The 19,465-nt window shown below is 39.9% G+C and overlaps 1 protein-coding gene across 1 annotated transcript; it reads right to left on the reverse strand.

The window, feature by feature from the left end:
• Positions 1-1,824: 1,824 nt before the first annotated feature.
• il17rel (interleukin 17 receptor E-like) lies at positions 1,825-17,073 on the reverse strand. Its single transcript, XM_014984992.2, has 18 exons — positions 16,855-17,073; positions 14,829-14,856; positions 14,455-14,604; positions 12,043-12,155; positions 11,316-11,430; positions 10,832-10,876; positions 8,114-8,253; positions 7,577-7,648; positions 7,425-7,479; positions 7,171-7,334; positions 6,592-6,636; positions 5,540-5,594; positions 5,269-5,426; positions 4,578-4,637; positions 4,423-4,480; positions 2,808-2,924; positions 2,359-2,409; positions 1,825-2,262 (listed from the first exon to the last, which is right to left on the reverse strand). Exons 1-18 carry the CDS (start codon positions 16,960-16,962, stop codon positions 2,153-2,155), a joined length of 1,644 nt encoding a protein of 547 aa, XP_014840478.2. The 5' UTR covers positions 16,963-17,073; the 3' UTR covers positions 1,825-2,152.
• Positions 17,074-19,465: the final 2,392 nt, after the last annotated feature.

Here is a 19,465-nt window from a genome sequence, read left to right on the forward strand (position 1 = left end):
GTATTTTGGTCTAGTTTCTATTGCAAATATCTTAATACAGTTGAAATAAGATAAAACATTAACAGGTTCTTTTGAAGGTGTGTGCATAAGACTGACATGACACTGTCATAAACATGACATAACATCAGTTATGAAGAGGAAGGAGTCTTTAATGTTTGACTGCTGTCATGAGGTGTCATGAGGTAAATAATGACACTTTTACCGCAAAGTTGTACTAAAACTTGTATTAAAAGTGCATTAAAAGTGTCATTAGTTACTGAATGACACTTCATGACAACAATCATAGCCTTTTATGAAAGCTTGTTAGTGTTCATAACAGGTGTTATATCACACTGGGTGGTCCTGGTTCTGCTTGTTCTCAGACCTGGTTCTGAGTCAGTGCACTCATTTCCATCTCATCCCAGTTTCTACTGGGTTTGCAGCTTGAAGGTCATGGTTGTTTGTGCACCACCGTTTTTTTTTTGTTTGTTTTTTTTTTCCATCTCTTCTCGTCTCGATGTGTGTTTGGAAAAATAAATCAGTCCACGTTTATTTTTAATGTGCCGTTTAACGGCTGTTGAAGAAAGTAAGAAAACACAGCCAGGATGCTCCTTTTGTTGCAGGCACAAAAAAACACTGAACAGGTCCAACTTCGCGTGTGCATGTCTGTTTGGGCGTCTTTTATTAAAGCTTTTCTTCAGATCTGCTGCAGGCGCAGGCAGAATAAAGCGGCGATGAAAGGAGAAGTGGATAATCTAAAACATGATAGTGTGTGCAATTTAGAACATGTTCTTTGGGAATTACTTAAGTATGGCGACAGTCTTTGTCCTTGGGTGTAAACATTTCCTCCCCTGCCAATCTACATTACTCAGTTTTTTTTTTTTTTGTTTTGTTTTTTGGGGTGGATCTCAGCAGCATTGCATAAATCTGCTTCATGCCACTTAACAATGTTTCTAATGGCTTTCTGAGTCATCTGATTCATGTTGTTTTTTTCCATAAATTCAGTTGCACGGGAGTTGGGTAAAGACGAAAAGGATAAAAAGGGAGGCGCGGCAAACAGTAGCAAGAGCGCAGCTCAGCAAACATGGAAACTTTTACCAGGAAACTGGAAAGTTTACCCCGCAAAGATTGTTTTTAAGGCTACACAAAATCCATCTGCCTAAAACAAATAGGTGTTTTGATGACCTTTTTATTCCGAGCGCAGCTGCCGTACCAACCAACCACCATCCAAGCCGGAGAAAAGGAACGGCATGACTGCGCCGAAAAGCAAACACCTCTCCGTACCTGAGTCGAACTATTTTGACGAAGCTTTTTCTGACGTGTTGTGTGATTGTCCAGAGGTTTGTTGCCATGTTTTATGCAGAAACGCGCTCTGATGTCTGCAGAAGATCACAGAAAACATCTGAAGAAGATGTGACCACAAACTTCCTCCTTGACAAAATATAAACAACAAAGGGAGTGGCGTCAGACTATAGTGGTTGTGAAAGACCACGAGTGAGTTCTTCTGCTAGCGCTGGCGTGTTTGTTTTGGTTGTATTCCCCCAGAACGTACTGCACACTATCTAGTCTGTTTCCCGCTTTTGGAGCGGTCTTCGGTCTGATGGCGATTAGGATGTGCGTTCAAATTGTGCCGGAGTTGACTTCAACCAAACTGAGACTTGGGTTTCCAGGCGAACTACGGTTAGCTTCTTTGGTCCTCATCAGAGTTCGACTGCGCATTCACACCTGCACAAACGAAGCGTACTTTCCATGAAATTCGTTTTCATGAGATGCCAGAGAACGTGCTGAACATGACCAGGTTTTTTCTCCAGTTTCTTTTCCACAAAAAAAAATCTAATTTGTCCGTTTTTTTGCATTTTAACATTTTATTGAAAATAAACTCTTAAATAAGGACAAAAAAAAATGCATTGCCTCTTGACGGTTTTAACTTAAGACATCGGCGTTCAGTTCATTTTCACTAAAACAGACAGCGGAGCACAAAGACAGATGTGCACGAGGATAAAACAGCATTGAGCTACAACAAGCAAGCTACCGAGCATATTTACAGTTAAAAACGTGAAATGTTTGGAAGAAGGAACACAAATGGATTCAATGGAGAACTTTGGCGTTTTTTGTAACATCTTTTATACTGCACAGTGCCACCAGTGCTTCAGACCCAAGCGCCGTTCCAGGGTCAGTTCAAGAGTAAGTTGGCCTTCTCGTTGTTTCTGCTCGCCGCCTCGCCGGTTTTGAGGACCTTCCGACTGACCGGGAGCTGAGTCTGCACATCAAACACGTCGGCGCCTGCAGCAACGCGAGGGAGAGAGAAGAGATGCGTTTTAGGCGAAGCTTGACCTTTTGAAGCCGCGCTCGTTGCACAACAAACAAATAAAGTGTTACCTGTTTTTTCGGAGAGGCAGACGCCTGCTTTTCCTTTTCTGCTGCGATACACTAAAGTACACGGGAGGAGGAAGAACAGATAAGGAAGCAGGTGAGCTGGATGAACGAACCTGTGTGCATGTCATAATGAGTGCTGACCTAAATAGAGGCGATTTTAAGTCGTCTGTCGACCCACCCATTTTTAAAAAGGAAGCCAATTATGTGCATGCAAATATTTCACAAGGTTGGCAAGGAGAGCGCCGGCGTACACAAACAACAACAGCTTTGAACTCTTTGACGCCGAGTTTTTGTACATTCATTGTGACCGAGCAGAAGAAGAAAAAAAAAGAAGATTAATGGCTTTACAAGGTTGCGAATTTGGAGCCGAGCCCAAACCAATGCAGCGCTCCTACTGCAATGTGTCAGCAGAACTGATTACACAAACGCCAACATTTGTTCTACGCGCTTACCTCGAAGCAGTAACCAGAACACCAGAGTGATGATGATGATGCCAGAGAGGCAAGCGGCAGCCGGTAGAATAATCTGCGTCAAGTCGTAAGGAGGAGCCGGGGAAGACGATTTGGACACTGGAACGAGAAATCGAGCTTGATATGACACGTGTTTTTTGTTTTTTATCTTTCTGAAATTAGAGAGACCAGCTTTTACGTCTATTTGTGACTTAAATGATGCAGCTTACTTTCTGGTTTTTAAACGGAAAAGATATGCAGTGTTCCCCCTTTAAAGCCCAAATCTGTGTGTGTGTGGTGTGAGGATGTATCTGCATCCTGGTTGTCATGACAAAGGAAATTAATCTGGACGAATGAAAATGCAGCTAAGTTTTGTATTTTCTAACTTTGCTGCCTCACCACAGTGGAGATTAGCTGACACAACAGGACACTGCTTCTTTCTTTCTTTCTTTTTTACACAAGTGAGATTCTGTCAGCTAAGAGGCAAAAACAGAATTAGGATTTTATTAGAGTACCAATGATATTTTGTTGAATTTGTTTAAAATCTGGAAGAAGTCAATGACGTACATCATTTTCATACTTAATTTATCCACCAACACACCTGTCTACGTCTTCGTCCATCCAGCTATTTTCCTTCTTTCCTTGCTTATTTTCTGACTTCCTGTCTTTGGTTTTGAAAATCCCAAGTTTACAGCCTGTGTGCTGCAGAACATGATATAATATCAGTGTTTCCCCCAGTGTATCATAAGCCTGGCGGGCCACCAGGCTTTACTAAGACTTTATAGTTGGTGTTCAAGCATTAATCTTCCAATAACACATAATTATCAAGTGATATTTTCAAATTTCCTGTCAACTTTAAGCATTTTTTAACTCACGGCAGACTGCTGGATGAATGATTCTCCAAGCAACCCAACCACTGGGCTTCCTAAAATAATGGCCTAAGCCTTTTTTTGTTTGTTGTTTTAGTAAGTTAGTTTTGGGAGCGGGGGGAAACAAAACATAAAAACCCCATGACTTTATTAACAAAAATAATTTAGACAAAAAAATAAATTAAAACCCAGTTTTTTGTAAGCAAAGAGAATAAGAGAAGATCAAGTTGACAAAAGTTGCAAATGTTACATAGTGATATAATCAACAAGTTAATTCGTGCATGATGTCACGATCCGTGTTTTTAATTTTGTAGAGAATAAGCTTTGAGGAACTTCTTGAAGTTGCACTACTGGCCATAATACCAATGAACTCTTGCATATTTTTAAATTCTTGCAAGAAGACACTATCAGTGCACATTCTGCTCTTTACAACTACAAAGCGAAGAAGAACATCAAAACAAGATATCCCATTGGTACCTTCGGGTAAAGTACGTCCTGCTTTTATTTAGTAAAAAGCAACGAAAGAAAAATGATTTGGAGGCTTATGCTTTTGTAATTGCTCTCAAAAAAACATCAACATCAGTAGATCAGATGGAAATTAATGCCTGAAAAATAAATTCTAGGAACAATTTGCATGTCAAACCGGAGCATTTCCTCATATTCAAAGGAAAAGAGAAAATCCAGCCGTGAATAGAGATGGACAGGTTCTTTGAAAGTCTGAGACAGGCAGTAACAAAAGGCTTACTTACTGCAGCTCTTGGTGCAGTGAACGACTGTGGCGGCATACTTCACGTCAACCCTCTTCACCTGTACAAATACAAAAGGAGCATTCAGCGCCGTCGCCTGACTGAATGCGCAGAAGAAAGCCGTTGGTTTTTAAGAATCTTTAAGAGCGTGAACGTACCTGTTGACAAAAGTTGCACTCTTTGCCCCGTAGCTGTAACTCAACAGGTTTCTGTTTTTCCTAAAGACAGGAAAATAGCAAAAACGTTACAATCGTAGCGGCTTTAAAGGCTCCGATAATTTCTGTTTTTTTAATTTTTTTATTTTCTTTTTATGTCGGACTTTGGGGTTTGTTTGTGTTGCTTTATCTCTCTGCTGGAAGATCTGCGAATGCTAAAATCTATCTCCTCTCCTCATACAGATCAAAACAAGACTTCCCAGATCAACATCTAAACTACATGTTTCCTTCTTGTTATGATTAACCTTTACGCCTCTCCGTTGTCTCCTTGAAGTGAGGTCAAAAGCCTAGAAGTAATGACACGATAATTACCCGTGCCAGTGTTCTGCATAGATACGAGATATAATTTTACGCTTCGTGGAACAACTTCCTGCATATTCTACGTGGCTGACATGTTGACAGAAACTCATCATAACACGATCTTGGAAGCGTAATTACTTTTATGGATCTGTTGATAACGGAGACACTTGAGAGGAAATCTATTGCTTCCTAGCAACATATGTAGGACTCTTGGAACAACACAAAAGCATTGACTTGCAGGAAAGACAAGTCCAAGCATGTTTAGTAAAACAAAAACAAAAAAACAAGAACAGGACAATAGGTCATTAAATTCATATAACTTGATGATACTTACAACGTCTACAAGTATCGTGTAGGTGGTCTGGTCTGCTGGTGAGTCTGCAGACTCACCAGCAGACGTCCCCCACGGCCCCACGGAGAACTTCGCCGTGACTCGTGACAGAATCTGCAGTTCTTCATAGCCGTGTTGGCTCGACACAATCATGTCCCATACTAGACAAAAAAGAAAAAGGTTACAGTGAGTTCCTGAAATGCGTCCTAATGCAGAAGTTCACTCAGAGACATTTTAATTTCCATCAGCATCGTGATATAAAACAGAAACGCACCTTTGATGCCGTCAGCGAAAGGGCATCGGATCCAGGACTGAGAGCCTACCGTAAACTGATAGATTTGAAGTGTTAAAAACATTTAACAGGAAAAAGTCTTAAAATATTACTGCTACACATGGAAAACATTTGAAAGGAAATGACACGTTGTGTCTGCGTTGTGTTTTCAGCTAAGTGTTGCATCTAATTGCAGACAGAATTCTGAAAAATTTGAATAGTTTCCTTCATGTGTGTGTCATTTAATATGATATTCTGAAAATATTTCAGACATTTGTAACTACATGAAACATTTGGAGTCGATTGCTTTGGAATGCTGAGAAAAATCTCCCTTAATAATGATCAATAAATTATGTGGTTTATTGATGGTGAATTTCCAGATAGCTTTGGCTCCAGTTCACTTAGATTTTCCGAGACATTTCCAAAACTCAGGCTAATCCCTTCTGGTTTTATTTAGAGATACTAACGAAGTTGTAAAACAGGCTCTTGTTAGCTGAAGGCTGCCTTGTATTTCAGCTCTGTAATGAGTATCGCATGCTTCCTCTCACTAATAAATTCCTGATATTCTCAAGAAGCTCCATATCCTTATGGAAGCAATTTGACTGTTTTCGGGAAAGAACCATAATAACTTAATTGTTCCAGTTTCGTACAGTTTCTCGTTTCAAAGTTTCCAACGCCATCCACCAGCAGAGCTAAAGATAAAAAGGCATTTAGTCTGGAGAAATTCCGGTGCGGGCTGGAGGTGTTGGTTAGTCGATGAAGTCGGGATAAATTTGGTTAGCTAGCTTGGTTAGTAACTAAACCTGAATCTCAAAGACTAGGTTACATTTGGTAAGCCCAAATGACTCAAACAAGGCCTGTTTAGGCTAAACTTTGCTAGCTTGATGAGTTTTCAACATTTTATTCCATATTTGTCTGGGCCAAATAAAGAGAAGGGCTTGCTAACTAAACAAGCTGAAAGATGTCCATGTACATATTGACTTAAGAGGAATTCCAACAATGATGTCATTTATTTATGTCATGTAAAAAGCGCCTGAAGAGATAGAAATCCTTACCTTCATGCACAGTTGAGGGTGGGGATCCACTTTAGCAAATGTGATCTGAAAAACATTGGTGAACGCAAAGGTCATTTACCTTAAGTTTCATCTTAGATAATTAGGTTTATTTTACTCAAATTTCCAACAGGACTTTCTGCTTCATTGGCTATTTTTATAGCAAACGCAGAATGTGGAACTCAAATGACACGCCTGGGGCTTTAGGCCAAAGAAGATTTGTTCTCCGGCTTTCCTGTAGCTACACAGTTATGTTGCAGTGTTTACAGTGTTTGCAGGTTGAAAGTGAATGTCGGGACAAAATCATTACTTTATTAGATACCTCGTAAAGTGCAAAGTGACGCAGTTTACTTCAACACGTAAACAGTTCTTGTTGAAAGCCGCTCGGTTTGAGAAATCCAGAACGCTTGGCAAGAGGGAAACTGTTTACGGTGTAGTGTGCGTGTTGACATCATGCCTCATTTTTGCATTAGCGAACCAGTATTCCTCTAACAAAACGAGGCTACGTCCACATTCCTGACCCTTACCATTACCCGATATGTCCGTCATGTTTAATTCAATTCAACGACGTGTATCTTATACCTTATCTCTGCTGACATTCTGCAATGAATCAGGCAGATCCACGCAGACGCCGTCCTCTCGTTTCTCACATAAACCAGCCACAGCTGCGACGGGACAAGCTGGTTCCCATATCAATGCCTCCTCCAGCGGATCAAAGGTGATTCCAAACCACAGTTCATCAAGACCTGCAGGGAAAATGGGTCAAACATATAATAAGTTCTTGTATACACAGTGACATAAGAACATATGAGTAACACCATAGTTTTTTGACTCACGGTTTCTGAATGGGCAGACCTGGACTCTCGGGGCATCCATAAAAGCTGACCAGCCCTACAAGGAATTACATAATGAGAAATACAAGTTGGCATTCTTTTATGAAAGCGATTACTCATCGATCCAAAGGCCGGATTGCTGGTAAGGAAGTTACCTCAATACAAAGGCAAGGCAAAGGTCTGGAATACTGAAGGACGGCTGTCTTGAGGGGTTGCTCCTTTTTTATCTGAAAAGGAAGAAAATCTGTCTTTGTTTTTTCTTCCCAATAAGATACAATAAAGTAGCTTCTACCAAGCACTTCTTATGAGGGCTGTAATAGTGCAGTGATTGTGGCATTAACCTTTGTTCACTGATTAAAGTGAGTCAGAGTAAATGCATGGAAAGTGCATGAGCAATGAGTCACAAGATGACATTCAAGTAATACAGGATAGTCTAAAGTAGAACTTAAAAATGTTAAGTTACTATTTTAAATGTAGGCGTGGTGAAGTAGGTGGGAATGACTTCACAACAAAAGCAGGTAGACGGGTACAACAGATTATCCTACTACACATTTCGTGTTCAGGTAAGCTATCTAATAGTGTATTATGATTCTGTTAAAGTTATTAATGCTTTAGTTTGAGCATCGTGCAGCGATTTTAGGGTTTGCTGCCCTCAGTTTTGACGTTTTGCAACACAAGTCATAGTTTCTAACCAGAGTGTAAGCTCCCGTGCCAGAGCAGATGAAATCCCTGAGGCAGAGACGGAGATGGTAGTCGTAACCTTGAAGCATGTCCGACACACTCACTGCCAGCTCCTTCTTTTCTGGGTTTGCAGTGTAAGACAGCTTGCCAGCTGAAAGAGACAAAACAAAACGGCAATCAGAAACCGAAGCTGGCAATGAGAAAATAAAGTGTAGGGCTGAACTCCTGTAATCTTCCTGGCATGAGGAGGAGACGGTTATTGCTCGACTGGTGCCTTGCACCAGCTGCCTTCTCTGCTCTAGCAATAATAAAATGTTATACTAATGCCAAAGAAAGCATTCTACATGGTTTTTGTTGCTGTTTTGATAAATAGGATACATCTCAAACCCAAGGCTGTAAATCCCATCTCATTATTTTTTTTGGGGGCGGGGGGGAGGACCATAAGCAGGAAAATTTCTTAAGACTAATTTCCGGGGTGTGTGAAGAGTTACAGTGAAATGTTACTTAAAATGTGGTTTAAAAAGTTTTTAAACCACATTCAAGCTGCAGAACCAAAAATGACTAGTAATGCACATCAAACGTGTTTTTCTCAATCAGCAACCTGCTTAAAACTAAAATTCAAAGGTTGCTTAGATATGAGTTTTGTTCAGTCTGACTGATCTGATCTCTGCTACACCTTTACAAAAATGTAAGGTTCTAAATAAAAAAGCTTTGATAAGTAACTGCTCTTAATAAATTCCCTCATAAACATTGATTTATTGAAATGGCTCCCAAAAGAAGTTATAGGCTATATAAATTGTAACTTAAGTTGCTTTATTTTTAAACCTTTTTTAGTCCTGGATGACTGAGAACCAACTAGTAGATAGAAATGAACATCTGGTCAGTATCATAACTTAAACGTAACACTTAAAGCACCACGGTTTATATAGAAAAATATTCTGATTTCTTTTTGTGGTTTTAAAGGCTCTACGTTGAAGACAGTGAGAAATAAAGGCACAACTTTTAGTTTTTTTCTATCTGTTCTCGGATTCCTCAGCATACAGTAAAATAACCCTTTGCTGAAACACCAAATAGTAACTTTTGCATTCAAAGGCATTGACGAGACCTCCAACAAAGCAATAGAAAACCTGTTTATTCACACGACAATTAATCAAGCTCACCAAAGATTGTGCTTTTCTGGGACATGAGCCCGATTGACTACGTCAAAAACCCACATTGGTCAAAATATCACTAGAAACAACTTTCATACAAAGACTGGAACAAACCAAGCCACTTAGCTCCATCCCTCTATTCCACAGAGTGTGTGGAAATGGTCTGCAAAATCTGCCGTGCAGTCTTGTACTTCCAAGCAAATACAATGATCAAGGCTTTAGTCAGACCATTGCTCCATGTCATGTCTAATTATGAAAACATTGCACAGCAGATAGCAATGAAGAAATGACGTACTGGTTGTACCATCAGGGATAAGTCATATCTTGCTGTAATTCCTTCCTGACATATAGACTCAATCACTGTCTTTGCATTTTACGTACGTTAAGAAAACTCAGTTGCACAACTGGCATTTCGTAGATGTTTACAGGCTTGTTTAAGCGGCGCCTTTAAATGCAGCAAATATCCACTTCAGTCATAGAAAATAAATGCAACAAGGTATTTTCTTGCTCTTTCTTTGATGTGATTTTCTTGTCTTTGGAGTTTTCCTCCGCACCCGGCCTTGTCTCTGGTCGTTACTCAACTCCACAGTTAGTCATACTTCCCCATATTCCGCTTAAGATCCCATCTCCTTTGCCACTTTGTCATCACACAAAGTGATGATTTTGTTCCTCAACATGGGGAAATCTGGAAAAATCTGGAGGTCCAACTTGCATGCTCTACTTAGTGTCTGGGATTTTCAAAGTCCTTGCTTTCTGGAGAACCTTTATACTTGTTTTGTTAAGAGAAGCCTGCTCAACCTGTAGCCTCCCTACCTTTGAAGTCTACATTTCAGTCTTTCAAATCTGTCACCACCTGTTGACCCTGACGGGGAAAGATGGCCCGTACTTGTTGAAAGAAACACTTGCCTCCAAGACTCCACTATATGGGAACAATCAAACACTTCTTTTTCTTAGAATTTCATCTTGACACACCCTTCACTTAACACACTGTCGAGTTCGTGTCGTGAGGGGAAAGTTTGTAAAGAAAGTTTTCTCTTTTGAGATGTTGTGGATTACCAACAATGTGGTCCACAAAGGATGCATAAAAAGATGAATCATTCCTCCTGGGTTGGGAGTATTTCTTCAAGTATCTTGTGGTCACTGACCGCAGTAATCTGGGCGCTGGTCCTGTCTGTCATGGCAAAATGAGATAAAAAGTTCTTGATTCACCAGCCTGTCTCTATTCTAACCCTCAACTTTTCCAAAAAGATATGGATCTTTTTGGAAAAGATCCATATCCATATCTCCACCGTATCAGGCAACCCCTGATACGGTGGAGAGGTCAAAGCAGACCAAGAACTCTCTAGATGAACTATTCATGTCCCTTATGGCTTAGAAATGCCTTATTGCCGAACAGAATAAATTTAAGAGATTTATTCTGATTTATTTATTCTCTGCTGCGGGAGAGAGACGTCGAGGTTTCCTTTCATGACCTGTTGCACCAACAACTGAATGAAGCATAAGATAATGAGAGGGTAGCTGGATCCTGCAATCAAAAAATCTTCTATAGACTCAGAGAAAACCAGGATATGTACTCACTGATGCATTCAGGAACATTTTTTCTCAAATCTTCATGCGAGCATTCTGTGGAAAAAGGAAAAAAAAAGAAAAAAAAACGCTATTAAAAGAGAGCGGAAGAGATGGTGCAACATGTAAAACAACTCTTCCACGCTAGTGTTTTGTGGTTTACTCTATCAGGACAATCTCAAACCCTTCTGAAGAACACCATATCACAAATGACTCAATACTAAACAATGTGGAGTATTCAGCATACTCAGTTAACACCCATCCTAACATAAGATTACAAAAAGGTTGCAAAAAAAAAAAAAGGCACCAAAGCGGGCATTGCTCAGTTGGTTGTGATGTTTTTGGCTAACTTATATTTATCCCTGTTAATTTTTGCAAATTAGTTACGTTCCGTCATGGTTGCCAATTTACTAACTCTTAGTGTGCTAGTTCCTGTTTCCGTTTGTGGCATAAAGGAAATACTTGCAACCTCATTTAGGTGTTTTTGTTTTCTTACCAGGGGTATGGTACTTGCTAGTCCAAGTTATGCCACAGTAACTCGGGACTGTTTTCACCGTTACTTGTAGGTGCTGGCTTGGAGACACTTCAGTGTAATCATTCTCAACTGTCACCTACAGGCAAAAGATGGGGGGGAAAATAAATAAATAAACTCCGGTTATGACATGCAAGTCACACTTCAGTGACTTCACCATCTTTTGAATACAGCTAAAGTCATCATGCAAATGCGAAACATCAATGCAAAATAGAAATTTGAGTCAGTCTTCTGGCATTAAACGAGCAACGAGATACGAACCCTTCACAAAATACATTTCACTCTAAACTTGCCTTGCATATAAAACTTTGCTGAAGAGAAACTGTCCACCACTTCACTTAACGATGGAGATAAGGTGCTTTTTTTACATGCTGAGCTTTTGATTCACACCCATCTGAGTCAGCTTTTTTGCAGCAAAAATGTCTTATTTATATGGCTAAAGCACACAAAATTCCAATACATTTTTTACTTTTGTCATGGTAGGGCAGTAACTAAGGAGTTCCAGTTTGGCTAATGTGAAAAATGTACTTAAACGTTGGGTTTTTCAATGCTTTTCTGTAATATCATGCTGCTGTAATGAAGCAATGATTTACCGTAAGGCTTTTTTTTTTTTTTTTTTTTTGGAGCATGGAGGATGCTGTATGTTATTAAAAATGTACTGCGGAGCAGCATAAAAGTCTGCAAACATTACCGGCAGTCCAGACATTGATCTCCTCGATGCTTTGGTGAATTGCACGATTTGGCATTTTGTCATCATCCCAGCGCTGCTGGTGCAAATGGATACGCCGCTGACGGAGTCTGGATCTAAAACCAAGAAGGAAACAAGTCAGTGAAAAATAACTCGGTTATGAAACAGAAAATGCTCACTAGTCAGCGAACTGTTGAACACTATTAAGACTTGGCAAGCGCTTTTTGATAAGTGACTGGATGACTGGACCGCAGACTCAGTCCAACCTGAGGGATTTCCCCTCTTCCGTCCAAACAGGGAAGAACTTTTGCAGGATGTCTCTTACACAAACAAGGATGTAATGCATATGTCCGCATGTGCCCTTTTTAATAAAAAAAAAAAAAGGAAGAATAATCTGACCTTATTGTTTACACTATTAGTGCTGCCAGAAAGATGAAGTCAATTTGGTCTGTTTTGTCCCGCAAAGGCCATTTTTACTGGAGCACGACGGGTTTCGCAGGGGAGACTTCCTTCACTGCCCTGCATCCAAATACGTTCATAACGTGACTAATCTCCAGGCTTGACTGACTGCAGCCTATCAGTAACTCTTACAACTTCCTCCTCAGGTTATATAAGAAGAGAAAGGCCTATTCTGGATGCCAAGGGCATATGCTTACTCAACGGTGTACGTTGGCAGCTGAACCTGGTGCTGCATAGAAAGTCGGCATTATTTTAAAAGTCCATCATCACAGCTGGTGATAGATATTCCACCACACCTTCCTCTTTGCTTAGGTTGAATAAAAATGAAAAACAAGACCTGGCAGTTGAGTTGGTTGTCATTAGGATCTGATTAGACGTATTAATGTCAACAGCTATTTAATAATTTCATTTTTTGCTCCAATGACTGCAACTGTATGCATTAGGCTTTCTACTAATAACGCTGGTAGAAAAAAAAAGTTTTACTAATTATAGTAAGAAAAAAAATACTGATGAGTGAAGAGGGTTGTTTAGTTTTGCTAGATGGAAAATAGTCTCACTTTAGGCGATTCATATCAGTCATTCATATCAGGAATCACATATTTCAGTTTGACTGGCCGCATCTGGGCCTGATTACAGCCAGAAATAATTTAAAAGAACCTGTCAGAAAGCAGGAAGTAGGCAACAATGTCTCTCAAAAAGCCATAAAGAAATTCAAGAACATGGCGCTAGCATGGTTGAATTATGCTAGCTGATGAATCAGACTTTGGCGTCTTATTCAGGCGTTGGAGCGACAAGGCCCGCTTTACTTGGGAGCTTATGCAGCGTTTTATGGGGGATGAGGGAATGCTGTATATTGTCTGGAAAAAAAGAAACAAAATACAAACCACGAAGAAGACTACTTCCCCTCACCTTCTTTGTGGTTTTTGCCAGTAGTCTTTCCATTACAGACCTGCAACATGTCAATGGAGTATGGCAGGCACGCTGACCTGACTGGGAATTTAAACGTAGCCCAAAAGGCTTAATAAAAACTAGCTTGTTTGTTAGCGCTTCTCTGAGACCCAGCCGTAATTTGTCTCCTACATGGAGGTCAAATTTGTGGCAAATGTTACCTAATATGACTTTACGTCAGGCCATTTATGGCCTCCTGGATTTGGTTAAATGTCAGCAGGAACTGACACTCGGGATAGAGCAAATAAAGCGAAGAGTTTTCACCATATTTAACTTTTATGGCTTACCGGGAATTGCATTAAATTAGCATTTCCTGTTTTCTTTTTATTACTTATCTTTCGCCTTCTGCTTGACCTGCATACCGACCTACATTTCGGGGTTGGGGGGACGGAGACAAAGATCGGACGACGACATTGCAGCTATAGTTTCTTCACCATTTGTTAATTTCATCGTTTTCCCTTCATTTAGGTCTATTTCTGTGTTCCGTCGCTCGGCCTGTCTCTCAGCGCAGCTGTTTTCTATCTCCTCATCTCTCCTCCAGCTATTGCTTCTGCATACCCCAACATGGGGGAAAGTCCTTATCAGACTTTCCCCCATGTTGCCTGTGTTCATCTGGTTTTCTCTCTCGTTGAGAGAAAACCTTAATTTGGTTATTGCGAGACTCCCGCTTCCCTGTGTGCATTCTAGTCCGATCCCTCCACCACACACGACTATGCTTTATAGGTCTGGCTGTATGTTTGGGGTTTGTTGTGGATGAAAGAAATGACTCTGCTGCTTCTTTTCTCTGTTGCTTCCCACTTAAAAGTGTCGGTTGTTCCCAAAACGCACTAAACAACACGGTTTGTCTAACCACATAAGTTGCGTCAACGTTGCAGAATGCCGAAAAGGTCAAAGGACATAAACGCCTCTGAGAGGCGTTGTGCGCAGTTTACTTTGAAGCCACGTTAAAGCTTGGCACCACTGTGTAGGCAAGGTTAATGTCAACATAAAGTCGTCGGCACTACCTACCCATAAGCTGCACAACCGTGTGGATCTTCAGGTGGAGTCTGCACTTTTGCTTGTCCTCACACTTCATGACCGTGGAGATGTTCACGTTATGGATCAGGCTGGTGATGTTGAGGCCCTCAGCCGGGTCGTGACACGCAGGCATGAACCAATCTGTTGAAACCAGAGACAGGGACGCTGAGTCGGATGCTTTGGAGGAGATATGAGTGAAACTTGTGTGATGTTACAATCCTAGTAAAATGACTCAGATAATTTTGTACTCTGGATGAATCAGAGTACAAAAGAACCACAGTCTTTTGTTGCTCAACAAGTTGACATCTCTGGAGCTGTTGTGCAGAAACGTTTACGATGCTTGTGCACGTGTCATTCACACTCACAATCTAGACGGGTCTTGCAGCTGAGTCCCTGCGGAGGAAAAAGAAAAAAGAAAAGAAAGGGAGGCGGTCAGGTGAGATACGTTGTCATTATTATTGTGAGCAGTAGTGCTGCTGTTTTCCAAACCTGAACTGTAACCAAGCAAACAAAAACAGTGACCTGAAGAAGGGTTTTTCCGCATCCTCATTCCTTTAAGGTGTGGGCACGTGCACAGCCTTTGTCAAGCCTAACCAGGAAGATGCTTATTTTTAACGTTTCTAATTGTGGCCAGGTCCCTCCTTCTGCTTTTGTTCCTTTTCTGTGACAGACGACTTTGGATTACTAAATCTAAATCAGTGAGTAGTACTGAGGACCTACAATAAATAAGAAAACACCTTCTGAGTGTGTCATCCCAGGGAAGTGACCGGACTGGAAATGTTTCCTTTGACCCCAGATGTTTTGACAGACTGTGTTTATTGACTGGAGCAAAATGTGATCATCTTGACTGTGACATGTTGGCTAAATCAACAGAGACACGAATCCTTTTGACCTCTGGAAAGTCTGACTCTCGGTGAAGTCACCCCATTGATGATTTACGTCTTCATTTAATACGTAGATATTCCCAGTTTTGGTCTCCTATTTTGGACCTGAAACTTTTTTACTTTTTTTTTTTTTTTGCATGTACCTAAACCGTTAGATAACAGTTTCTCCCTCTCCGTGGCTAAGCAGTTTTATGAATTATCCAGATTAATTTGTTTAACTTCTGGTCTCTCGCTGGGTGAGTGTAGTCCCATAAAATGTGATAGATTACGACCTGCGACAGATTGGTAGATTTTTATTTATTTAAGTCCTATAACCCCATGTTCCTATGGTAAACCAAGTGCAGGTTATGTACTTTAAATCAAAGTGAGTGCACAGAGAGTGTCACTTCTGGCAGGAAAGAATTGTCATGGAAAAGCAGTCAGCTCTAAATTACCACGAAAATGCCAAGTAAAAGGTGAATCAATGTATTATCAGGGGGGAAAAAACTGTTACAAAACCAGAAAAAGTTGCAAAATGACCAGGACTTGTGTACCCAAAATCTCCCTGGTAGGTATGAGCACATGCATTGTCAGTACCCAAAAAAGTCAGTCATACAGAAACCCAAAACTGGTGGTTTTGGGTTTCTGAACAAAAACCAGATTCTTTTCATTCATTTTACATGAAAACTACAAAATTACAAAACAACAACGGGTCAAAGGCAGGTCCTTTCTACAATGACACTAAACAACCAGCACCTGTCTAAACTTCATTCAAATGTCCAGCAGCGGTTTACGTGAAGCAAGTCACACAGTTTGGATGGTGTGAGGATGATGTCAAACTAAGCCTGAATGGAGTTATAAAACGTTACAATGTTTGAACATTTTCTGGGAGCTGTTTGCTGCATATTTTAAGGAGACATAAACAGTGATGTCAGAAGCCGAACCCTAAGGATGCATTTCACAAGATGAAACTTGCACGGCTCATAAAAAAGTTGTTTAAGAGCGAGGTGAAGCAGCACCAGTGAAGGGAGAATGAAAAGAAGTAAACACGGTCACAGGTCAGCTGTTTCTTCTTTCTTTCTTTTTTTATCTACTTGTATGTAAACTCAATTTCCATAAACACCTGGGTATGTTTTCCAGTATGCTGCCTCATGAGAATGTCTTTGTTATCCCAAGTGACTCAGTTTTGGGGAAGTTACCTTCCAGCTATGCTCTTTCATTATTATCCTTTTCCTTACTGTCGCTTCAAAGAGCACCGAAAGGTTATCCCTACTTCATGGTGCTTATCTCAATGCTTGCCTTACAAGCTCCACAGAAAGATTTACTGAAAGCAAAGCAAACATCCCCGAAAACCAAAGCAAGCAGAATCTGTGTGACCACAGAGGGAAGAGAAACTGCACAAGGACAAGTGTTACTGGAAATCTTTTTTTTTTTTTTTTTTGTCTAAGTGAACTTAACAGCAGATGGAGGCTTAATTGTAGCTAGTTAACAGGTGACAGCATGAGAGTAATTGAGAGTAAAGCTTTACCTTAGAACACCTGGTCTGACATTTCTTGATTCTCTCCAGTTGAGGGATTTCTGCTGTAGCTCCATTCAAGCAGCAGCAGGAAATCAGCAAGGCAAGCCAGTGAATCATATTTTTTTAGACTTGAGCTGCTGCTCCTTTTTAAATGTGCTGTCAAGCCGGGATCCACAGCTGGACGAGGTCTGCGAGGTCTGCGAGGCAGCAGGATGGGGATGATATATGTGCCTGGAGAGTGGAGCACATGAAGAAGTGACAGCTAGGAGGCGGGGCTCCACTGCACTACATCCTCTAACCTTTAATCATTAAGTTGTAAACGTGTTGTAACTTAGGAATTGTGCTATTGGCTATCTGGAGAAAGTTGTCAGTTTTAACAAAGATGACAAGTTGTACCTCACATTAGCCTACACAAATATGTTGTTGCTTTTACCCAAACTTTGAGTTAATGTTTCTAGAAACTGGATTAGCTAGTTTGACCCACATATTGGATCAGAAATATCCAAATATCCAAAAGAGTAAAATGATGCTCTGTAAAGATCCTAATGTCAGATGGTTTTGCTAGGAACTTTAGCTAACACTTAACAAAACGTTTTTCATCGCTACGAGAGACGATAGCATTTTTTTCTGCTAAGATGTTGGTAAGTACAAGTGCTAGCTATAGTTAGCATTCACACTTTGACCAAAGGGGGGAATAATTTGCAGTAAAATAACAGCTGGGTTATTTATTTTTTGTTTATTTTAATCCAAAACCTGTTTTTTTTGTTGTCAGGATAGATGCTAGCAAGTTTTTATTAAATTTGCTGTCAAAAGTTGGAACTTGGTTTTTGGTAAAATTGTCAAATTAAATATAGCAAAGTTAACGTCAGCCGATTGTGTGGATAACATTAACGCACAACAAAAGACAAATTTGTTTACAAATTCAAAAAGGCTTTTTTCATCCCAGAGTGAAATTAAAAGTAGAGAAATCGCCTTTTATTTGTAGAATGGTTAGCATGACCTAGTGTTAGCTACATTAAACCAGAAAAAATTATGGTTTATTACTTCAAATACAAGGTAATTTGACTGTTTTAAACAAACACTGGGTCAAAAATTGTAACCCAGTTGTGTTTAATAACTAAAAGAAAAAAACATAATCATGTTAATATTTGGCTGTGTTGATGACTTTGTTAGTATGAAGTCAATTTCTTTGACACTGTTTGAATAAACTTACAAATAATTTGATTTGTCCTAAATATTACTACTATAGTAAGCTTTATGAGGGCTTTAATTTTCAACCCTCTTTCATTAGCTTACTGTTATAAGTCATTTTAATATTTAGGTTTAGAACAATAACTTACTTTCGTTATTACAATAAAATTCTTGTCAGAGACAAAATGTGATATGATGAGCTCATTGTTGCAAACCTTTCCCAAAGCCACAGGGCAAAGCAGTCGCTGTACAGAGACATATTTCCTGTTATACTGCCTTAAGGTTAAAAAGACATCTCAGAATTTGTTGTTTTGGTTTCCGTCAAAAGATCATTTTTCAAACCACATGTAACCTTTTCATCTTTTAGTCAGAGCTGATACATCTGGCAACTCCCTACGAATGTCAAGAAATCCGCTTCCTCTTCCGCTCAACGCTCTCCTACTATCTCAGATATGGGGGGAAAAAATGCTCAAAATACTTCATAGGCTTCCTTTGAAGAGTTGGTAAGTTAATTATCCTCTAAATAATTAGTAAAACTGCAAGCCAGACTATTCTGTTCAATCAAAGTCGCTTTAGATAGATTGTCACCTAAAATGCAGCATTTTGTGATCAACCTTTCAATGTACTTTACTTGACAGAGACAAAATCTGATCTCCCTAAAAAACAAAAAACTTTATTATACCCATATTTCTAATGATATCTTATTATTGATTCATCAAATACCTCCTTGAAATGTGAAAGTACATGAAAGTGGCCATCGTTTTCACTTTTGCATACCTATCTGGTCCTCTGTTTTCACCTGTTATTATGATGTCATCAACTCAAACAGTAATCGCATGTCATTTTTGATTATCGCCAAAAATATCCAACATTTCCCCTTGAATAAATCTGTAAATTACCCTATTGGGTGTCGCGCCGCTTTATGTCCTCGCTATAACTCTTTTTAAAATGCTTGTGTCTTTAAAGAACTTCCTGGTGTCCTCCTTCCTTGATGGGTACAATACATCATGTCCCAACTCTCACAAAACCTGTATGTTCCCGCCACTTGAGAAAGGAACCACCACAAGATGACATGATCCTCACACGAACCCGATGCTGGGAAGGAAATGTGACACATTGCACCCAACACTTTCAGGGTAATCAAAGATTATTAAACAGTCATGTTATCAGTTTATGAAAAAAAATATGGGTCATGATTAATACCTGTGGGAGCAGGAGCTGTTGTTTGTGTTTTAAATTTAGTCTAAGATAATAAATGGATACCAAGCTTCATCCACAAGCTTCACTAGAACTGATTATCTAGATTGCTACATTCTCGCCATTTCAGTACCCAGAGGGTGGGGGAAAAAAATACAATGGCAAAAGACGCAATCCAGTCACATGTGGCTCTAATAATAGCGGTGAAGACAATGATGTCAAAGTCGCGGAA

Source organism: Poecilia mexicana, unplaced genomic scaffold (assembly GCF_051168715.1).
Source record: "Poecilia mexicana isolate PSO_F unplaced genomic scaffold, ASM5116871v1 scaffold_23, whole genome shotgun sequence".
Lineage (NCBI taxonomy): Eukaryota > Metazoa > Chordata > Actinopteri > Cyprinodontiformes > Poeciliidae > Poecilia > Poecilia mexicana.

What these genes read in the sequence shown, in the direction of transcription:
- il17rel (XM_014984992.2), bottom strand. Translation starts at nt 16,962, where the DNA reads ATGATTCACTGGCTTGCCTTGCTGATTTCCTGCTGCTGCTTGAATGGA. An exon ending in GTCAGACCAGGTGTTCTAAG is followed by an intron (nt 14,857 to 16,854) that starts GTAAAGCTTTAC and finishes TTTCCTCCGCAG; the next exon opens with GGACTCAGCTGCAAGACCCG. An exon ending in TCACTGCACCAAGAGCTGCA is followed by an intron (nt 2,925 to 4,422) that starts GTAAGTAAGCCT and finishes TTCTCGTTCCAG; the next exon opens with TGTCCAAATCGTCTTCCCCG.